Source organism: Pan paniscus, chromosome 6, assembly GCF_029289425.2.
Source record: "Pan paniscus chromosome 6, NHGRI_mPanPan1-v2.0_pri, whole genome shotgun sequence".
NCBI classification, from domain to species: domain Eukaryota; kingdom Metazoa; phylum Chordata; class Mammalia; order Primates; family Hominidae; genus Pan; species Pan paniscus.
In genome coordinates, this window is record NC_073255.2 from 179,347,644 (window position 1) to 179,366,835 (window position 19,192).

At 39.8% G+C, this 19,192-nt stretch overlaps 1 gene segment (V, D, J or C); it reads left to right on the forward strand.

Annotated features, from left to right (window-relative positions):
- The first annotated feature begins 1,486 nt into the window (after positions 1-1,486).
- LOC112440467 (T cell receptor beta variable 13-like) lies at positions 1,487-5,867 on the forward strand. The segment is given in 2 exon segments: positions 1,487-3,223; positions 3,334-5,867. Coding segments are annotated over 2 exon segments (429 nt in total).
- The last annotated feature ends 13,325 nt before the right edge of the window (positions 5,868-19,192 follow it).

Sequence of the window (19,192 nt, forward strand, 5' to 3'; positions counted from 1 at the left end):
GATTGTGTGCCAGCATGGACTATGCACACTGGGCCATAAAACAAGCATCCATACATTAAAAGTATTCAAGTCAAACCAAGTGCACTCGCTGGTCACACTGAAACTTCATTAGAAATCAATAAGAGAAAGATTTCTGGAAAAGTCCCCAATATTTCAAAATTAGATAATAGTTGTCTAAATAACTCATAAAGCAAAAAATAAATCAAAAGATAAAAGATAATTTACAATTATTTTAATAGTATATTTTGGTCATTTTTTTTTCTTTTTGACCAAATACTGGTGAGAATGAAGATAAATAAGACCTTTCTTTTTTATTTATTTTTTCTAAGACGGAGTCTCACTCTGTCACTGAGGCTGGAGTGCAGTGGCATGGTGTTAGCTCACTGCAACCTCCGTCTCCTGGGTTCAAGCAATTCTCCTGCCTCAGCCTCCCAAATAGCTAGGATTACAGGTGCCCACCACCATGCTCAGCTAGTTTTTATATTTTTAGCAGTGATGGGGTTTAATCATGTTGGGCAGGCTGGTCTTGAACTCCTGACCTCAGGTGATCCACCTGCCTCGGCCTCCCAAAGTGCTGGGGTTAGAGGCATGAGCCACCGCGCCTGGCCCAACTCTTTCTTTTTTGGGGGGAGAGTAAATTGTAAAACCGTTTTTGATGAGTAATTGAGCAGCATACATCAAAAGAGTTAATACTGCTAACACTCCTTGACCCAGAGTGTTTTTTATTTAATGAATTTATTTCAAGGAAATTGCTATATATGCATAAAATGTTTGAGAATGTTCAACAGAAAAGAAATTATTTTAAACTGAACAAATATAAAAATATATCAAAGTTGGTATGATGCTGCCAAAGCAGGACTGAGGGGAAACTGAAGAACAGGGGATAATTTTCTATTCATTCTGAGGCCAGAACTACTCTGATACCAAAACGAGACTAAGAGATTCCAAGAAAGCTGCTGACTAATATCTCTCAGGAACACAGATTCAATGATCCTTTTACCATTACAGCCTAGAGAATCTGACAATATGTAAGAGGGATAGTACAACATGGTCAAGTAGGGTTTATCTCAGTAATGCATTGTTGGTCTGACATTCAAAAAACAGACTATGTCATTTACCTGATCTGTATGAAAAATATGAAAAGTATACGATCATATCTATAGATAACTTAAACATTTGATAAAATTCCATATCCTTTCTTGAAGAAAACTGTTATCAAACTCAGAGTAACAAGAAATTTTCTTCACCTAAAAAAGGACATTTATGACATCCTATGGTTAAATAGAATATTTTTGCAAGCAAACTGATAAGTCAAAGATGCATATGTAATTCCCAGATCAAATACTAAAAACAGCAAAAAGAGGATAAAATAGTCTTTTCAGCAAATAGTTCTAGAAAAATGGGATAATATGGAAAAATAATGAATCTCTAGCCTTATCTCACTCCATAACCAGATGTGGGCAAACTATGCCCTCCGGGCCAAATTTGGCCTTTGTCTGTTTTCATACAGCCCAGAAACTAACAAAAATTTTACATGTTTAAATGATTGAAAAAAAGTAAAAAGTATTTTGTTACATATAAAAATCTAAGATATTCAAATTTCAGTAAACATAAATGAAGTTCTATTGGATCATGGCCACAGTCATTCATGTATATATTGTCAATGGTTGCTTTTGCACTACAATGACAGAATTGAGTAGTCGAGACAAATACTGCATGATGCACAAAACTAAAAAATTTATTATTTCACCCTTTACAGGAAAACTGCTGACCCTTCCCAAAAACAAAATTTAGTAAGAGACACAAAAAAATCCCAGATAATCGAAAAACTGGAACCTGAAAGCTTCTGGAAGAAAACATAGCAAGCTCTCTTCATGATCATGGGGTAGGCAAAGGTTTCTTAAGGACAAAAGAATGTTCTAACCATAAAAAAAGCAAACTGTTCTTTATGCAAATCCCAAAAAGTTCTTCAAAATACATTAAGAAAAAATAAATGTATATCTGAGAAAGGGCTGGATTCATATTATAAAGAATTCCTACACCTCAATCATAAAGAAGGCAATTCACTAAAAACAAAAAGTTGACTAGAGAATTAAAAAAAAAAAAAGATATATAAGTAGGCAGTTTCTTTTCATGAGACTAATGTGTTTATTTCTCCAGCTTAGATGATTGTTTCACTGATAGCATGTCACTGTCAGCTGCCTCCAGGAATTATCTTTGGTTAAAGGGAATGCTTTGCCCAGGTCTCACCCCATTCCTATGGCAGCTGGCATTTAATGACTGGCTGATATCTCCCTTCCTACACCATTATTTGATGAAATTTAAAATTTAAATTAAAATGAAAAATTTTTCTTTCTTGTTTAGAAAGACATTTGCTTTACGTCTCCCTCACCACCCTGTGCAAAATTTGAGTTTGAGTCAGGTAAACCTGAAATCAGCAAGAGCTGTGCTGTGTCCTGAGAGATCCTGATGGTCTAATTTAGGAAGCACCCAGTCTCCCTAGTCAGGGTCCTTAGAGCTTCATCATAGTGACTACACACTGGCCACTTGAGGGCACTGTGGATCCACTGAGTGGGTCACTGATAGCCCTGTCTGAGAGAGAGAGAGGGTTAAGGGAGACAGTCTTGATTTCGTCTCTGTATCAGGGATATTACCAGATGAACCAGAGGCACTGCTGGCACAGGAAGAGTTAATCATAGTCTTATCAGATCAACCGATATGCAACGTGTATTTGTCATGACAGGAAGCCATGAACTGCAGCCTTGTGTGGCCTCTCTAGCAACCTAGGTTTGATGGGGAGTGTGATGAGGGTTTCAGCAGGGCAGCCTGGATAACCCAAGCCAGGTGGAGACAAAGGAGCATCTGCCTCAGATGAAAATCTCAGAAGCTGTGCGGATGGCTGTCTGCCCGGAAGCCTGCCCCCTCTCGCTCAGCACAGCTAGCTTCCCCTGCCCTGCAGGAAGCTGGACAGGATGGAGGAAAGCCTGAGTAAGCTGAGCTAGTCCTGGAGTACAGGGTGCCTATGGGAGCCTACAGGACGATGACATCAGAACAGTGACATCACAGTAAAAACCTCCAAAAACGGTGAGGAGGAGCAAAAGCCCTGCTTTCTCACCCCAGGAGACCAGCACGCTGAGCAGGGAGATGCTTAGTCCTGACCTGCCTGACTCTGCCTGGAACACCAGGCTCTTCTGCCGTGTCATGCTTTGTCTCCTGGGAGCAGGTGAGTCCTGAGTACAGGTGGGACATCCCTGCATCCACAGCGTTCAATTGTTGCTGAAGTGTCAAACTCTCCTGAGCTGAGTCTTCAGCTTCTGTCTCCTTCCTCCACAGGTTCAGTGGCTGCTGGAGTCATCCAGTCCCCAAGATATCTGATCAAAGAAAAGAGGGAAACAGCCACTCTGAAATGCTATCCTATCCCTAGACATGACACTGTCTACTGGTACCAGCAGGGTCCAGGTCAGGACCCCCAGTTCCTCATTTCGTTTTATGAAAAGATGCAGAGCGATAAAGGAAGCATCCCTGATCGATTCTCAGCTCAACAGTTCAGTGACTATCATTCTGAACTGAACATGAGCTCCTTGGAGCTGGGGGACTCAGCCCTGTACTTCTGTGCCAGCAGCTCAGGCACAGCCTTGGAGAATTACTGGCTTTCTGTACCCAAACCCTCCTATCTCACTTGAGGATGTAATAGGGAGAAGGAGGTGGGGGCTGCCACACAGCTTTAGCCAAGCCCCAGAGATGCTTCTATTCTTTTCTAACATTTTCTTCTGCCCTGCTGAGCTCAGTGAGAGCTCCTGCACTTGTGGGCTCCAGACCCACTGGAAGTTCTCACATCTTAGCCAGTACTTTTTAATTCCTAGCAAGTGGCGGGAGCTTCTACTCTGTGCCAACATAGGGGTATATGTTTTAGCGTGTTTCCTGTTGCCATACAGAATACCTGAGACTGGGTGTTTTATAAAGAAATGAAATTTGTTTCTTACAGTTCTGGAGGCTGGGAAGTCCAAGGTCAAGGACCCACATCTAGTGAGGACCTTCTTGCTGGTGAGGACTCTGCAGAGTCCCCAGGTGGCACAGGGCATTACATATAAGGGGGCTCATCAAAGATGGTCAAACTGGCTTTTATAACAGACCCAATCTCATAACTAATTCCTTCTATAACCCATTAATCCATGAATGGATTAACCTTTATGAGGGCAGAGTCCTTAAGACCCAGTCACCTTCCAAAGGTCCTACCTCTCAATGCTGCTGCATTGGGAACCAAGTTTTCAATATATAAATTATTTAGGAACACAGTCAAATCATAGCAGTACACATTGCGGGGTTTTTTTTTTCTTTTTTGAGACAGGGTCTCACTCTGTCACCCAGGCTGAAGTGCAGTGGTGTTGTGATCATGGCTCATTGCAACCTTGAGCGCCTGGGTTCAAGCAATCCTCCTGCCTCAGCGGCCTGAGTAGCTATGACTACAGGGTCACATCACTACAAGGTGTGTCCCCAGTTCCTCAGTTCCTACAAGGTGATGTGTCCCCTTGCCTGGCTAATTTTTTTTAATTTTTATTTTTGTAGAGATGAGGCCTTGTCATGTTGTCCAGATTAGTCTCAAACTCCTCAAATGATCCTTCTGAGTTTATGTGTTTTAATGCAAAGATAGACATTAGCATATCCACTTTATACATGTAGATTTCAGTGTACCATTTTATAGATAGGAAGCTGTGGCTCATGAACTTCTCCAGCATTTCATATTTCCAAGGATCAAAGGCAGGATCCAAACCTATGACTCCATGCCTCCAAAATAAAATTTCTAAAATTCTATAGTGTTTCCTGGGCCTTGGTCAATGAGCTACAGCAGAGCACTATTCTTCCATCTCAAGACTAGCCAAGCAGTAGAAGAAGGTCACATATTATGGAATGTGGTTACTATGGCTTATGGCCTGCCGACCTCCAGGACATATAACTTCCAGCCAGAGAATATTTGTCCTGTTTTAGTTCCATATAGAATGGGGCCACAATATGTCCTAATATAGACATATAGTGACAAGGGGCATTTCTAATACATCAGAGGGTTCAGTCAAGGAAACAGAATCCTCTAGGAATTCCAAGGAGAATAGGAGTTAATACAGGGAATTAGTGGTTATAAACCACTGGAAGGCTGAGAAGTGGGAGGGTCTCAGAAGGTCGAAGCTTGCACTCAGGTCCGCCACTAGTGATCACAAAGGCTGAAGTTGCTACTTTTGCCCAGGCCAGGGACTACTGGAAATAGCTGAGAGTCATAGTGATCTTGCAGTGACCAAGAGGGTGATTCACAGGAAAGTATCCAGAGGTCATTGCAAATCCACCTGTCTGTTGCTGTCAGATAAAAGTCTTTATTCTGCTTCTAACTTTTCCACAAGTATAGCTTACTGGGGGAAGCAAAACTGTTTTCAGAAACTTGCTCTCAGGAGAATCTAGGAAATGTCTTTTTTTTTTTGAGATGGAGTCTCGCTCAGTCGCCCAGGCTGGAATGCAGTGGCGCGATCTTGGCTCACTGCAAGCTCCACCTCCTGGGTTCACACCATTCTCCTGCCTCAGCCTCCCTAGTAGCTGGGACTACAGGCACCCACCACTATGCCCAGCTAATTTTTTTTGTATTTTTAGTAGAGACGGGATTTCACCATGTTAGCCAGGATGGTCTCGATCTCCTGACCTCATGATCCACCCATCTCAGCCTCCCAAAGTGCTGGGATTACAGGCGTGAGTCACCATGCCCGGCCTGGGAAATGTATTTTCAAGTCTTCTAGCTCTTGCAATTAGAGAGAGAGAGAGATTGTTTGAGGACATTTAAGGGTAATCAGTGCCAAAAGACAATCATCAGCACACCCAGCTATGTAGCAGAGAAATGGAAAGCAAGAGAATAAATTTTATATTTTCTGTCAAATTGTTCATGAAAATTTATTTTATATATATAGCTTTGCTGTTGTCATTTAGTTGTTGTTTACTTGTTAATTTATTCAGTAGATATTCCTGGAATACCTATTATGTTAAAAATTTCCTTGGAATACAGAAAATGAGATGTAATTTTTCAAATTACACATTTTGTCTAAGAAATCTAAAGTCTGGCAAGATAATATATCCCTAATTATTCACACATGCATTTACAATGTATGAAAGTCATTTCAATCAGTCAGTTTTCTGGCAAGGAATAGATGACACAATCAAAAAGGCTGAAGTGAAAACAATTTAATCGAAGGACTATGTTTAGAGGGGTAAACAGACTTAGGGACACCAAGAAGTGTTTGAGGGACCAGGGGTTTCCAGCACACTGGGAAGCCAGTACAACTAACTGTGGGGCCTATGGAAAAAGGGGTGGGAGGGAAATTCTGTGTTACTGGAGGTGCATGCAAGTAATGAGAAAAGTTTACCAAAGGGAGGAATTCAGGACCAGAGCTAGGAAGGGGAAGCCCAGATATGCTGAACTTTCTCTTCACTACCCTTCAATGTCCAGCTGGTGTCTTCCATTGGAAAGCCCAGCTGAAAGCCTGGATAGCACCATTTGCTGACATCAGTCTTCAGGGGCACAGTCCAGGGCAGTAAGGGGCAGGGAGGTGAGAGTCGGTTGTGGGGAGCATTGGGTGTGCATGTACAACAGCCAGCACAGCAGCTACCAAGTGTTTGATGTGCCATTTGCAGATGCATGTGCAAGTACACGGTGGACAGAGACCAACTTAATTCTACATCTCTACATCTTTTATGTGAACTTAGAGAAAATTCCCTTGTTGATTGCTAATAACAAGCAACATCGTTAATCCCATTTTCTCTGGGCCGTATACCAAGTACATTATTTCAATTAATTTCTTAAGAACTTCAAAAGGGAGAACAATTTACTCCCATATTACAGGTAAAAAACTGTTAGAGAATTTAGATTTTCTAAAGGAGGTACAGCTAACAAATATAGAACTTGGACTCACACCTAGGCCATACTGACTTTCAACCTATGCTTGAAGTTACTCCACCCTATACATTTTGGTAGAGGAAGATACCTTCAACATTGGAAATCTAAATGTCTCTTTTAGAAACAATGCATCTGACACAAACCATTTGAATAACATCTTTCACGTGGGAGGCTACATGCTAAAGAGGAAGATCCTCAGAGATGAGGAGACCTCAGTAGTTCATCTTCTGATCCCTTGGGTCAGTGACTTTGAAAACATTTGGCTAAACTGAGGCCAATCATATATGTCTTACAGGGATTTTATATATGTAAATAAAACAGAGTCTAATACATAGTATAGGCTCAATAAGTCTTAGGTCCCTATGAATTTTCTGACAAATCTCTAGTCAAGCAGTTATTTACTTTGGCAATCTGGTAACAAAGGCATACACGAATTACTTTTGTCTGATTCACCTATGATTCAGACACAAAGTCATCTAAAATGCAAATATAGTAGTCTGATAATTCATTGGCAAAACTAATGCAAACAGTTGTGTCTTAAGAGAAAGTGAAAATGTTGTACCTTACAGCATTTCCTGCTTGATACTGAGTCTGATATGCAAGGTGTGATGCTCCCAGAAAGTTGTGAATTCAGAGCAATCCTGATGGATTCCATCTCCTGTTGCTCCAGCACAAACTCAATATTGTACCTTTATCCTGGTTTCCTCTCTCCCTATTTTATTCTCCCATCTCTCTTATTCCTAATTCCTGAGATCCTTTCCAAAATAAACTACTTTCACCAAAGTCCATGTCTCAAACTTTGCCTTCAGGGGCAGCTTAAAACTTTGACAGTGATAGAATGAGATGACCCTCTAAGACACTTCTCTTTGAAAAAGGCCATGGTTTTCTTTTAGTTACACTGCCATGCATTCATTCAGAAGTCCTATAATGATATGTGAACTATCTCTTCCAAGTTCATTTTGACTCAGTCTGAGTTTCCAACAGACTCACATGGGTCTCTGCTCAGTTAAGGCTCTGAGCTTATTTGTAACTGAATAGACTAAGTTTATGTTTCACAGCTTCAGGGTCTGCCTGGACTGAGAGAACCATTCATTTCTTTCTTCAGTCATTCAACAAAAATTTAACGAGCGTATGTGCGGAGTAGATCCAAGTTTTGCAGAACATGAGGCTTATAAAATTTTAGGGATCGCTTTGAAAAAGAGAATACAAAATGAGAATGTCTTGAAAAAATTCTGTGCAAGGCCAGGCACAGTGGCTTATGCCTGTAATCCCAGCACTTTGGGAGGCCGAGGTGGTTGGATCATTTGAAGTCAGGAGTTCGAAATCAGCCTAGCCAACATGGTGAAACCCTGTCTCTACTAAAAATACAAAAATTAGCCAGGCATGGTGGTGGGCACCTGTAATCCCAGCTACTTGGGAGACTGAGGCAGGAGAACCACTTAAGCCCAGGAAGCGGAGGTTGCAGTGAGCAGAGATCACGCCATTGTACTCCAGCCTGGGTGACAGAGTGAGACTCTATCTCAAATTAAAATAAATAAATAAATTCTGTGCAAGTGAGAAGGCCTGAAGTTATTCTTCATTGACTTCATGGCAAATCCACTTCTAGCTAGTTACCGTGTGTAGGCACCATGTAAGTGCTTGAGAAACATCAGCACAGAAAACAGGCAAAGCTGCAAAATAAGGTGTATGTTTTCAACAAAAGAAAATTTGTAAATCAATAATGATCAAGTAATACAAATGTAAATACAAGGAAAATATTCCTGGTAGATGTTTATCTCCCCAAAGAAGTCAGAGTATTGTTGAGAATTCTATTGGTGGATCACACCTTATTTATTGATGGATCACACCTTATTTTGATAACAATTCTCAGAGCTCTTGGATTCCATGTGCCCTACTCTAAAGAATCTGAGCCCTGAGATGGAAAGCTCTCCTTTCCTGTCCTGACTCAACCATGGGCAATGATCTCTTTTTCCGTGTGCCTTTTGGTCTCCCAGGACCAGGGGAGTTCTGGGCATAGATGGGAAAGCTCTTCCTGGGCTTGCCAGGCCCCAGCCACAGCCTCCCCATCGGGGTGTTCATGGGTCCCCTCCCTGTCTCCACTTCAGATTCCGTATCCATTCTCACTGGAGCATGAGTGTAGGAATTACCCACCCAGGTTACATCAAGATGTGCAGTCACAAATAGGGATCCTCACACTGAGATGTGTCCTGTATCTGAAATAACAGTAGTACCACTATTGACTAGATGTAAATTTTGCACCACAGCACATTTATGGTTCAACCAATATCTTCCCATTTGTGTTTATAAGACCTTCTGAATGGACACAGGGCATTTCCCTATGACCCTAAAGGCACCAGACTAGTGTACTTCTGGGCAAATATCTCATATACATCCCTAATGAGCTTCCTCTTATTTTTACACAAAAGAAAAAAAGGAGGGTGGGTTTTCCCCACATAGTCCATCAACTCACAAGCCAATCTCCTGCAGAAATACCCTCACAGATAGACCAAGAAATGCTGTTGTACCAGCTACGTAGGTATGCCCTAGCCTGGTCAGGTTGGCACCTAAAATTAACCATCACAAAACTCATGAGAACACAGAGGTCTGAGTTCTGATGATGAGACTCCTATTAGGTGATGGAGACTCAGGTGGCCTCCCCTAAAACAAAGGGAGAAGTCATATCTGTATTAGTCATACATATGTGTATATGTACATACATGTATGTATTCTGTTGGTTCTGTTTCTCTCTGAGGACAAGGTGGCCTAGATCCTTCCCTTTCTGGGTAAAGGGTGGAAGCAGTGTGGATCATTACTTAGTGTGTTCTGATAGCCATGTGTCACTATGTACTTGTTCTTTGTGTCTTCACATCTCTTCCTGTTGCATTTTAAAGCATTTTCATAGTATGTGGTGTTGCCTAGCAGAGCATTCTCATAGCAAAAAAATTTATGTATGTATACATATGCATATATATATTCTATTGGTTCTGTTTCTCTGGAGAAATGGTATATATATATATACTCTCTCTATATATATACTCTCTCTATATAGAGAGAGTATATATATATACTCTATATAGAGAGAGTATATATAGAGTATATATATATACTCTATATATAGAGTATATATATATACTCTATATATACTCTCTCTATATAGAGTATATATATACTCTCTGTATATATAGTATATATATACTCTCTCTCTATATATAGTGTATATGTATATACTCTCTCTATATATATACTCTCCTATATATATTCTATATATATATTCTATATATATATTCTATATATATATTCTATATATATATTCTATATATATATTCTATATATATATTCTATATATATTCTATATGTATATTCTATATATATATTCTATATATATACTCTATATATATATTCTATATATATACTCTATATATATATTCTATATATATACTCTATATATATATTCTATATATATACTCTATATATATATTCTATATATATACACTATATATATATTCTATATATATACACTATATATATATTCTATATATATACACTATATATATATTCTATATATATACACTATATATATATTCTATATATATACACTATATATATATTCTATATATATACACTATATATATATTCTATATATATACACTATATATATATAGGAAGAGAGAGAGAGAGAAAGAAAGAAGAGAAGAGAAGAGAAGAGAAGGGAAGAGATTAGGGAAATTGGCTCACGTGATTATGAAGGCTGAAAAGTCCCCCAGTATGCCAGCCATCTGCAACTGGAGATGAAGCAAAGCCAGTAGCATGACTCAGTCCAAGTTTGAAGGCCTCAGACCAGAGAAGCCAATGTTGTGTCTCTCAGTCTGAGACCAAAAGCCTGACAACCCAGGGGATTGCTAGTGCAAGTCCCGGAATCCAAAGGTAGGAGAATCTAGAATTCTGATATCCAAGGGCAGTAGAAGACACATGTCTCATCTCTGAGAGAGAATGCAAATTCACCCTTTCTGTGCCTTTTTGTTTTATCCAGGCCCCCAGCTGACTGGATATTGCCCATACACATTGAGAGTAGATCTTTCCCACACAGTTCATCAATTTACAAGCCAATCTCCTCCAGAAATACCCTCACAGACATACCAAGAAGTGTTGCTGTACCAGCTATCCAGGTATGCCTTAATCTAGTCAGATTAACACCTAAAATTAACCATCACACTACCAGCGGGAACACACAGAGGTCTGAGCTCTGATGATGAGGCTCCTGTGAGGTGAACTAATGTGACAGAGCATAAAACAATATACAAATAGTATTGATCCTGACCTTAAGACTTTTTGAAACCTTCCCAGATGTCAGGTGGCTCTTTTAACAGAGGCCATCACTGTAGGCTGACATTCAGTTATCCAGAGTTTGAGAAAAGACAAAATCTAGTAAAAGGTACTTAGAGGCAAATTTGAGGAGATGAGTTATAACGGACACCAGACTGCCACGAGAATGTCCCTTGGACTACATAAATATTAGAAACAATTAAAACAGCATATAAATGAGGAATTGTATCCTAATGGGAATAAAATATGCAGAGAGGAATGCATTTTCTTTCTAATAACCTGCAAAGAGCATATGCACTTATGTCTTTAAAAATAGTCTACAAATTATTCCCATTCTGAGCTGTTAAATTGTATATATGTCCTATAAAATATTGTTGTATATACCATAAATTACATATATGTATGTATTTGATTTATTTTTTTGGAGAATGGAAGGGGTGTGGCAGGTTAACTTTCCAGCTCAACTATTTGTCAGGGGCACTGATGTCATCGAGTCACTGAGAACCTAAGTTCTATTTCCCCAGGCAGGGCTGGGAGAGATGAGATCCTGGCCTGGACCTGAAATGGGCACAAGGTTCTTCTTCTATGTGGCCCTTTGTCTCCTGTGGACAGGTGAGGGCTGGTCACAGGTGGGCTTCCTTCCCTAGAATTCCCAAGGCCTCAATACAAGTCTTTTTCTTGGGATTGCAACATCAGGGTCTGTTGTTTTCTATTACAGGACACATGGATGCTGGAATCACCCAGAGCCCAAGACACAAGGTCACAGAGACAGGAACACCAGTGACTCTGAGATGTCACCAGACTGAGAACCACCGCTATATGTACTGGTATCGACAAGACCCGGGGCATGGGCTGAGGCTGATCCATTACTCATATGATGTTAAAGATACTGACAAAGGAGAAGTCTCAGATGGCTATAGTGTCTCTAGATCAAAGACAGAGGATTTCCTCCTCACTCTGGAGTCCACTACCAGCTCCCAGACATCTGTGTACTTCTGTGCCATCAGTGAGTCCACAGTGCTGCATGGCTGCCTCCTCTCTGCACGTAAACAGCAGTTAGAAAGACTGAGGTTGCTCTGTGTCTATCCCCACCCTGGGAAGTCCAGGCCTCCATAGAAGTCAGAGGGCCCTGGCCAGCCTGGAAGCCATAGAGCAGGGGCCTTATGACCCTCAGTGCTGACGTCCATTCCTACCCCAGTCTCAGACCAACTGGAGGTCACCCCAACACACTTAGCTTGCCAAGTCTCTCTTCTGCAGCTCTCTTTTGCTGCTTGCAGAAAGGAAAAGGCATCATTAGTTGAGGTTAGTGACGATTCTCTTAACCCCAAAGCCTGGACTCCTTCTCTCCCCTGTGGGCTTCAGTGACTTCTTCATCTGCCCCTTTCCCCATGCTCCACTATCCTTCCACTCATAGTCACGAACCTTCACTCCTGACCTCTGTTCCTGGCTACCTTTCTTCTATGGGGCAATAGCCTCATGGGGCCCTCTATCATTTGCCCTTCACTTACATCTCCATCACCATTTTGCACAAGTCTCCCCTGGCTCTCTCTGCTCCAGCCATGCTCCTTTATGTTCAGTTATTTCCTCACATGTGTTATGCTGTTTCCCACCCTGGGGACGTGTGTTTTTACAGATTATTTCTTCTACACTGAACATATGTTCCTCCCTCTTATTCCTAGGTCTCTACTTCATTTCTTACATGAAAGTATATTTCAGGTACATTTATTCTTAACTATAAACAGAAAAACTTAAATTTCACTAAAAGAAATTAAGGAAAATATTTTTATCCTTTGAGTGAAGACTTTTTTCGTGGAAACACAAAAGAACACATGCCATAAAAAATAATACTGGATGGGCATGGTGGCTCACACCTTTAATTCCAGCACTTTGGGAGGCCTAGGCGGGTGGATCACTTGAGCCCAGGAGTTCAAGACCAGCCTGGGCAAAATGGCAAAACCTCGTCTCTACTAAAAACACACAAATTAGCCGGGGGTAGTGGCGTATGCCTGTAATCTCAGCTACTCTGGAAGCTGAGGCACGAGAATCACTTGAACTTCGGAGGCGGAGGGTGCAGTGAGCCGAGATGGCACCACTGCACTTCAGCCTGGGTGACAGAGCAAAACTCCGTCTCAAAAAATAAAACAACAACAACAACAACAAACTGACATTAGTTGTATTAATCATGTATCAAAACACATGATAAAAAATGAGAAGTCAAGCCACAGCCTGGAAAAGGCATAAGGAATGCATGCAAATGAGGAAGAATCAGCATGACACCATTTATGTTCACAAAAGTCCCTTGGCTCCCCTACAGTTCCAGGCTTCACATGCAGTTAAAGTGCTGGGAACATATGAAGAGGTTCTGAATAACTGGATGTGTGCAGAACTGATGTGGGCAATCCCAAGTCTGGCCCTTAGAAATAACTTGTGGCAGCCACGCGCGGTGGCTCATGCCTGTAATCCCAGTACTTTGGGAGGCTGAGATGGGTGGATCACAAGGTCAGGAGATTGAGACTATCCTGGCCAACATGGTAAAATCCCGTCTCTGCTAAAAATACAAAAATTAGCTGGATGTGGTGGTGTGTGCCTGTAGTCCCAGCTACTCGGGAGGCTGAGGCAGGAGAATCACTTGAACCTGGGAGGCGGAGACTGCAGTGAGCCAAGATTGCGCTACTGCACTCCAGCCTGGCAACAGTGTAAGATTGTCTCAAAAAAAAAAAAAAAGAAAAAGAAAAAAGAAATAACTTGTGGCACTGTGAAGGGAGTCCTCAAGTAGACACAGCAATTAGCTGCAAAGACTCATGGGATATAGCATACAGTTGCACTTATGGTTAAGATTTATTACAGTGTCATAGTAAATATTCAGCAGCGGATCATATGAAGAAAACACACAGGAGGAATCTAGAGGAGTTCACACATTGGCTTCCTTATGCTCTCTTCCTCCCGGGAGGGGTCACACAGAGCTCACTTCTCCCAGCAACAAAAATGCATTAACACGTGTGCAATGTTTCTGCCTGTGGAGCTCATCAGAGACTCAACACCCCAGAAGCTTTAGTGGAGGCCGGTCATGGAGGCACTCAGTGCCTAGCATGAACCCAAAATCCACAGCCCAGAAGGAAATCTGGTATTCAGCACAATACTGTTTGCAATATCAGTCTAGGCACAATGAGCTACTCCTCTCAGTTAGGAGAAACTATGTCAGTGCAGGGCACTGCTCACCAGCCAGCTTCCCAGATGTCAGCCAAATGCCAATCTTGCAAGCAGGACTTTCTAAGCACCACAGTCTTAAGCCTGCTGTTGACTGTTTTCTGTACAGATACCCTTCAACTCTTTTGCCACGCCCTAATAAACTTGGGAGCTACGCAATACAGATTGACTAATGATAATATGGAAGCAGCCTGGCTCACTGGGTCATAATTAGGTGAACAACCATGAAAGAAAACTACTTATGGCCTGCTGGGCTTTGTGGACATGGGAAGCAAGACTTCATAGAATTAAGCCAATGAGATTTTAAGATTTATTTTTATTTTATTTTCTGTAGCGTAGCTGTTCTTATCTGATAGAGTTAGTATCTACAATGGGTAAAGCATTCTCATAACTTACTAAGAAAAAGAAAACCCAATAAAATGGCAATACTTCATCTAAATAGGCATTTCACAGAAAAGTAAACATAAATTACCACTAACATAGAAATAGGTTCTTGGGCCAGGTGCAGTGGTTCATTCCTGTAATCCCAGCACTTTGGGAGGCTGAGGCGGGCAGATAACTTGAGGTCAGGGGTTTGAGACAAGCCTGGCCAACATGGTGAGACCCCATCTCTATACAAAATACAAAAAATTAGCTGGGCATGGTGGGATGTGCCTGTGGTCCCAGCAGCCACTCGGGAGACTGAGGCACAAGAATCACTTGAACCTGGGAGGCGGAGGTTGCAGTGAGCCAAGATCACCCCCTGCACTCCAGACTGGGTGACAGAGCAAGACTACATCTTTAAAAAAAAAAAAAAAAAAAAAAAAAAAAAGGTTCTTAACCTCACTTAGAATCAGAGTATTCCAATCTGAAACAGTAAATTATGAATGCAAACTTACCAGACTTTTAAGACTGGAAAGTCTTCAAAGAAATGATAGTCCCAAATATGAGAAAAGATATGGACTAGTGGAACTGTATTATACTACAAAAGAAAATTATAACTGATATGATTTTGTTCTGTGTTGCCACCCTCATCTCAAATTGTAATCCCCACGTGTCAAGGGAGGGACCTGGTGGGAGGTGATGGGATCATGGGGGCGGTTTCCCCCGTGCTGTTCTCCTAATAGTGAGTGAATTCTCACAGGGCCTGATGGTTTAACAGTGGCAGTTTTCCCTTCTCTTTCTCTGTCCTGTTGCCATGTGAGACGTGCCTTGCTTCCCTTCTCCTTCTGCCATGATTGTAAGTTTGTTTCCTGAGGCCTTCTCAGCCATGTGGAACTGTGAGTCAAATAAACCTCCTTCCTTTATAAATTAAATTACCCAGTCCCGGGTATTTCTTCACAGCAGTGTGAAAACAGACTAATACAATAATTATATCAGAAAACCCTTTCTGAGATATATTCTGACAAGCAACATTTTGAAACAAATTAGCAATATAGTTGACCCTCTATATCAGCTGATTTGGAACCCAAGGATACCAAAGGCTGACGGTAAGGAAGGTGGGCACCCTTGGATTAGGGTATCAGCAGAGTTTCCTGGAACCAATCCCCTCGGGATACTAAGAGATGACTGTGTGTTTAAATTACTTGAGTTCCTTTCATTGTCTTTAGGGTCCATCATGGAGAATTGAGTTGTCAATATTTATTTTAGCCATTTTGAAGGTTTTAATTGATATTTAAAAATTAACACTTAAAAACTGTGGTTATACATATATGTATAACCACGGTTTTACATATATATATATAATATATAGTATATACATTACCACAGTTTTATATATATATATAAAATACATATTACCACAGTTTTTAAATGTTAATTTTTAAATGTTTTATATGTACATAAAACATACAATTTTTCACCTTAACAATTTTAAAATATACAATTAAGTGGAATCACGTACATTCACAAGGTTGTAGAACCATCACTGCTGTTTCCAAATGTTTTTCATGATCTCAAAGAGAAACTACACCCATTAAGCAATAACTCCATCTTTCCCATGCTTCTCAGCTTCTGGTAGCCTCTAATCTACCGTTTGCTTATATGAATTTACCAACTCTAGATAGTTAATTGATGGGAAATCATAAAATATATCTCCCTTTGTGTCTGTCTTCTTTCACTTAGCCTAATGCTTTCAAGATTCATCCATATTGTAGCATGTGTCAGAATTTTACTCCTTTATATAGCTGAATAATACTTCATCGTGTGTATAGACCACATTTTGTTTATCTCATCATCAGCTGATGGACTTGTGGGTTGTTTCCACCTTTTGACTATTATAAATAATCTTGCAATAAACACTGGCCTACAAGTATCTGTCTGATTTCCTGCTTTCAATTATTCTGGGTGTATACCTAGGGGTGGAATTGCTGAGTCACATGGGAATTCTACATTTGACATTTTGAGCAACTGCCCAACAGTGTTTTACAGCAGCCTCAGCATTTTATATTCCCACAACAGTGTAAAAGCCTTCCAGTTTCTTCACAGCCTTGCCAACATTTAATTTCTGTTTTGTTCTTCTTTTTAAAAATTATTACAGCCATGCTGGTAAATGCGAAGTGATACCTCATTGCGGTTTTGATTTACATGTTCCTAATAACTAATGATGTTAAGCATCTTTTTTTGAACTTTTACTTTAAATTTGAAAATTGTATTATGTATACTTCAGGTACATAACATGATATGATGAGATACACACCTATAGGAAAATGGTTACTATAGTGAAACAAATTAATATAGCCATCATCTCACATAGTTACCCATTTACTCCCTGTGGCAATAACAGATATAATTTACTCATTTAGAAAAAATTCTGAATATGTGAACTATAGTTTTCATGTGGCACATTAGCTCTTTAGACTTCTTCATCCTGCCTATCTTCTATCTTGTATCATTTGGCCTAAATGTTCCCATTTCCTATTCCCTCCCCCTGCCATCCTCCCAGTAACCACTATTTCATTCTCTCTGTATATTTGAGTTTTTACAAATTTCACATATAAATAATATACACTATTTCTCTGTGTCTGGCTTATTTCACTTAGCCTAATGTCCTCCAGGTTCATCTATGTTTGTTGTGGTAAATGGCAAGATCTCATTTTTTTTAAGGATCAAATAATACTCCATTGTATATGTATGCCACAGTTTCTTCATCCATTTGTCCATCAGTAGACACTTAGGTTGTTTCCATATCTTGGCTATTGTAAATAATGCTGCAATGAACATGGGAGTGCAGATGTCTCCAAAAGGTGGGATTTCATTTTCTTTGTGTATATACCAAGGAAAGAGATTGCTGGGTCATATAATTCTATTTTTAATTTCTTTAGGAACATCTACACTAATTTTCTTAATGAGTGCATCAATCTACTTTTCCACCAACAGTGTATAAAAGTTCCTTTTTCTCCACACTCTTGCAACTTATCTTTTTAATAATAGCTATCTTAATGGGTGTGAGGTGCTATCTCATAGCAGTTTTGATTTTCACTTTTCTAACATTTAGTGATATTGAACATCTTGGCCATTTTTATGCCTTCTTGGTAGAAATGTCTGTTTAGGTCCTTTGCTCAGTTTAAATAGGGTTATATGTTCTCTTGCCAAAGAGTTGTATGGGGTCTTTATATGTTTGGTATATTAATCTCTTATCTGACATATGGTTTGCAAATATTTTTCCAAATCCATAGGTTGCCTTTTCACGTTGTTGATTGTTTAATTTGCTGTGCAGAAGCTTTTCAGTTTGATTTAGTCCCATTTATTTTTGCTTTTGTAGCCTGAACTTTTTGTATGATATCGAAGAAATCATTGCCAAGGCCAACGTCAAAGAGCTTTTCCAACATGTTGCATGTAATAAACTGAACTTAGATAGAAGACCTAAACATTAGATATTAAGCATCTTTTCATATATTATTGATCATTTGTATATCTTCTTAGGAGGCAATGGCTTTTCTTTTCCAGTTGTTTTTTAGTTTTTCTTTGTCTTTAGATTTTAGTAGTTTTATGATTATAAGGCTAAATGAGGTTGGGGTTGAACTTCACTTGGGAGATTTGTCGCTGCTAGTGTTTTTAGTGCATATTCTGAAACATTTTTAATAGACTGTACAACAGAGAATAAGTAAATTCATTGACATTACTGGGAAACAGAGTTCTTACAAAGGGAAGAGAGATACAATAAGAAATAGGGAAAGACAAGGAAGAAATCTGCGGTGTTTATTTGAATTGGAGGTATCAATACGAACTTATTATTTAAAAATTATGTATTTCCTAACTCTAACCATACAATATGTAAGAAGCAATATGAAGTCGATGGACAATTGCTTTATTTCTTTGTACTTGTGTTCCCAGTAGTAATGGGCAGAATTACTGCATGTTATTTAATTTCTAAATGTTTCTAAAAGAAACAAAGCAGAAATGGCTTCTTCTAGATCCAGAGCAGGGAAAGTCAAAAACATCTTTTGGCAGAAATCAAGGAAGTTTCATGACCCAGAAAACATAGAAAAAATCCACAGAACCAGTTTCATGGGGCTCCCACTAGCCAAACACGAGTATCTAAACATTAGAGCATAATAAGGAGGACACTAAATTATAAAAAATTTTAAAAATCTATAAGGCTATAATGACAATAAAAAGATGTAGGTAAGAATGTCTTCATTACAGAATAATGCTAGTTACTAAATTTCATTAGAAAATCAATGTAGCCATTAATGTAGTTACAGACAGAGACCATCAGTTGATGTCAAAACCAACATCTGAAAGGTTATTGGA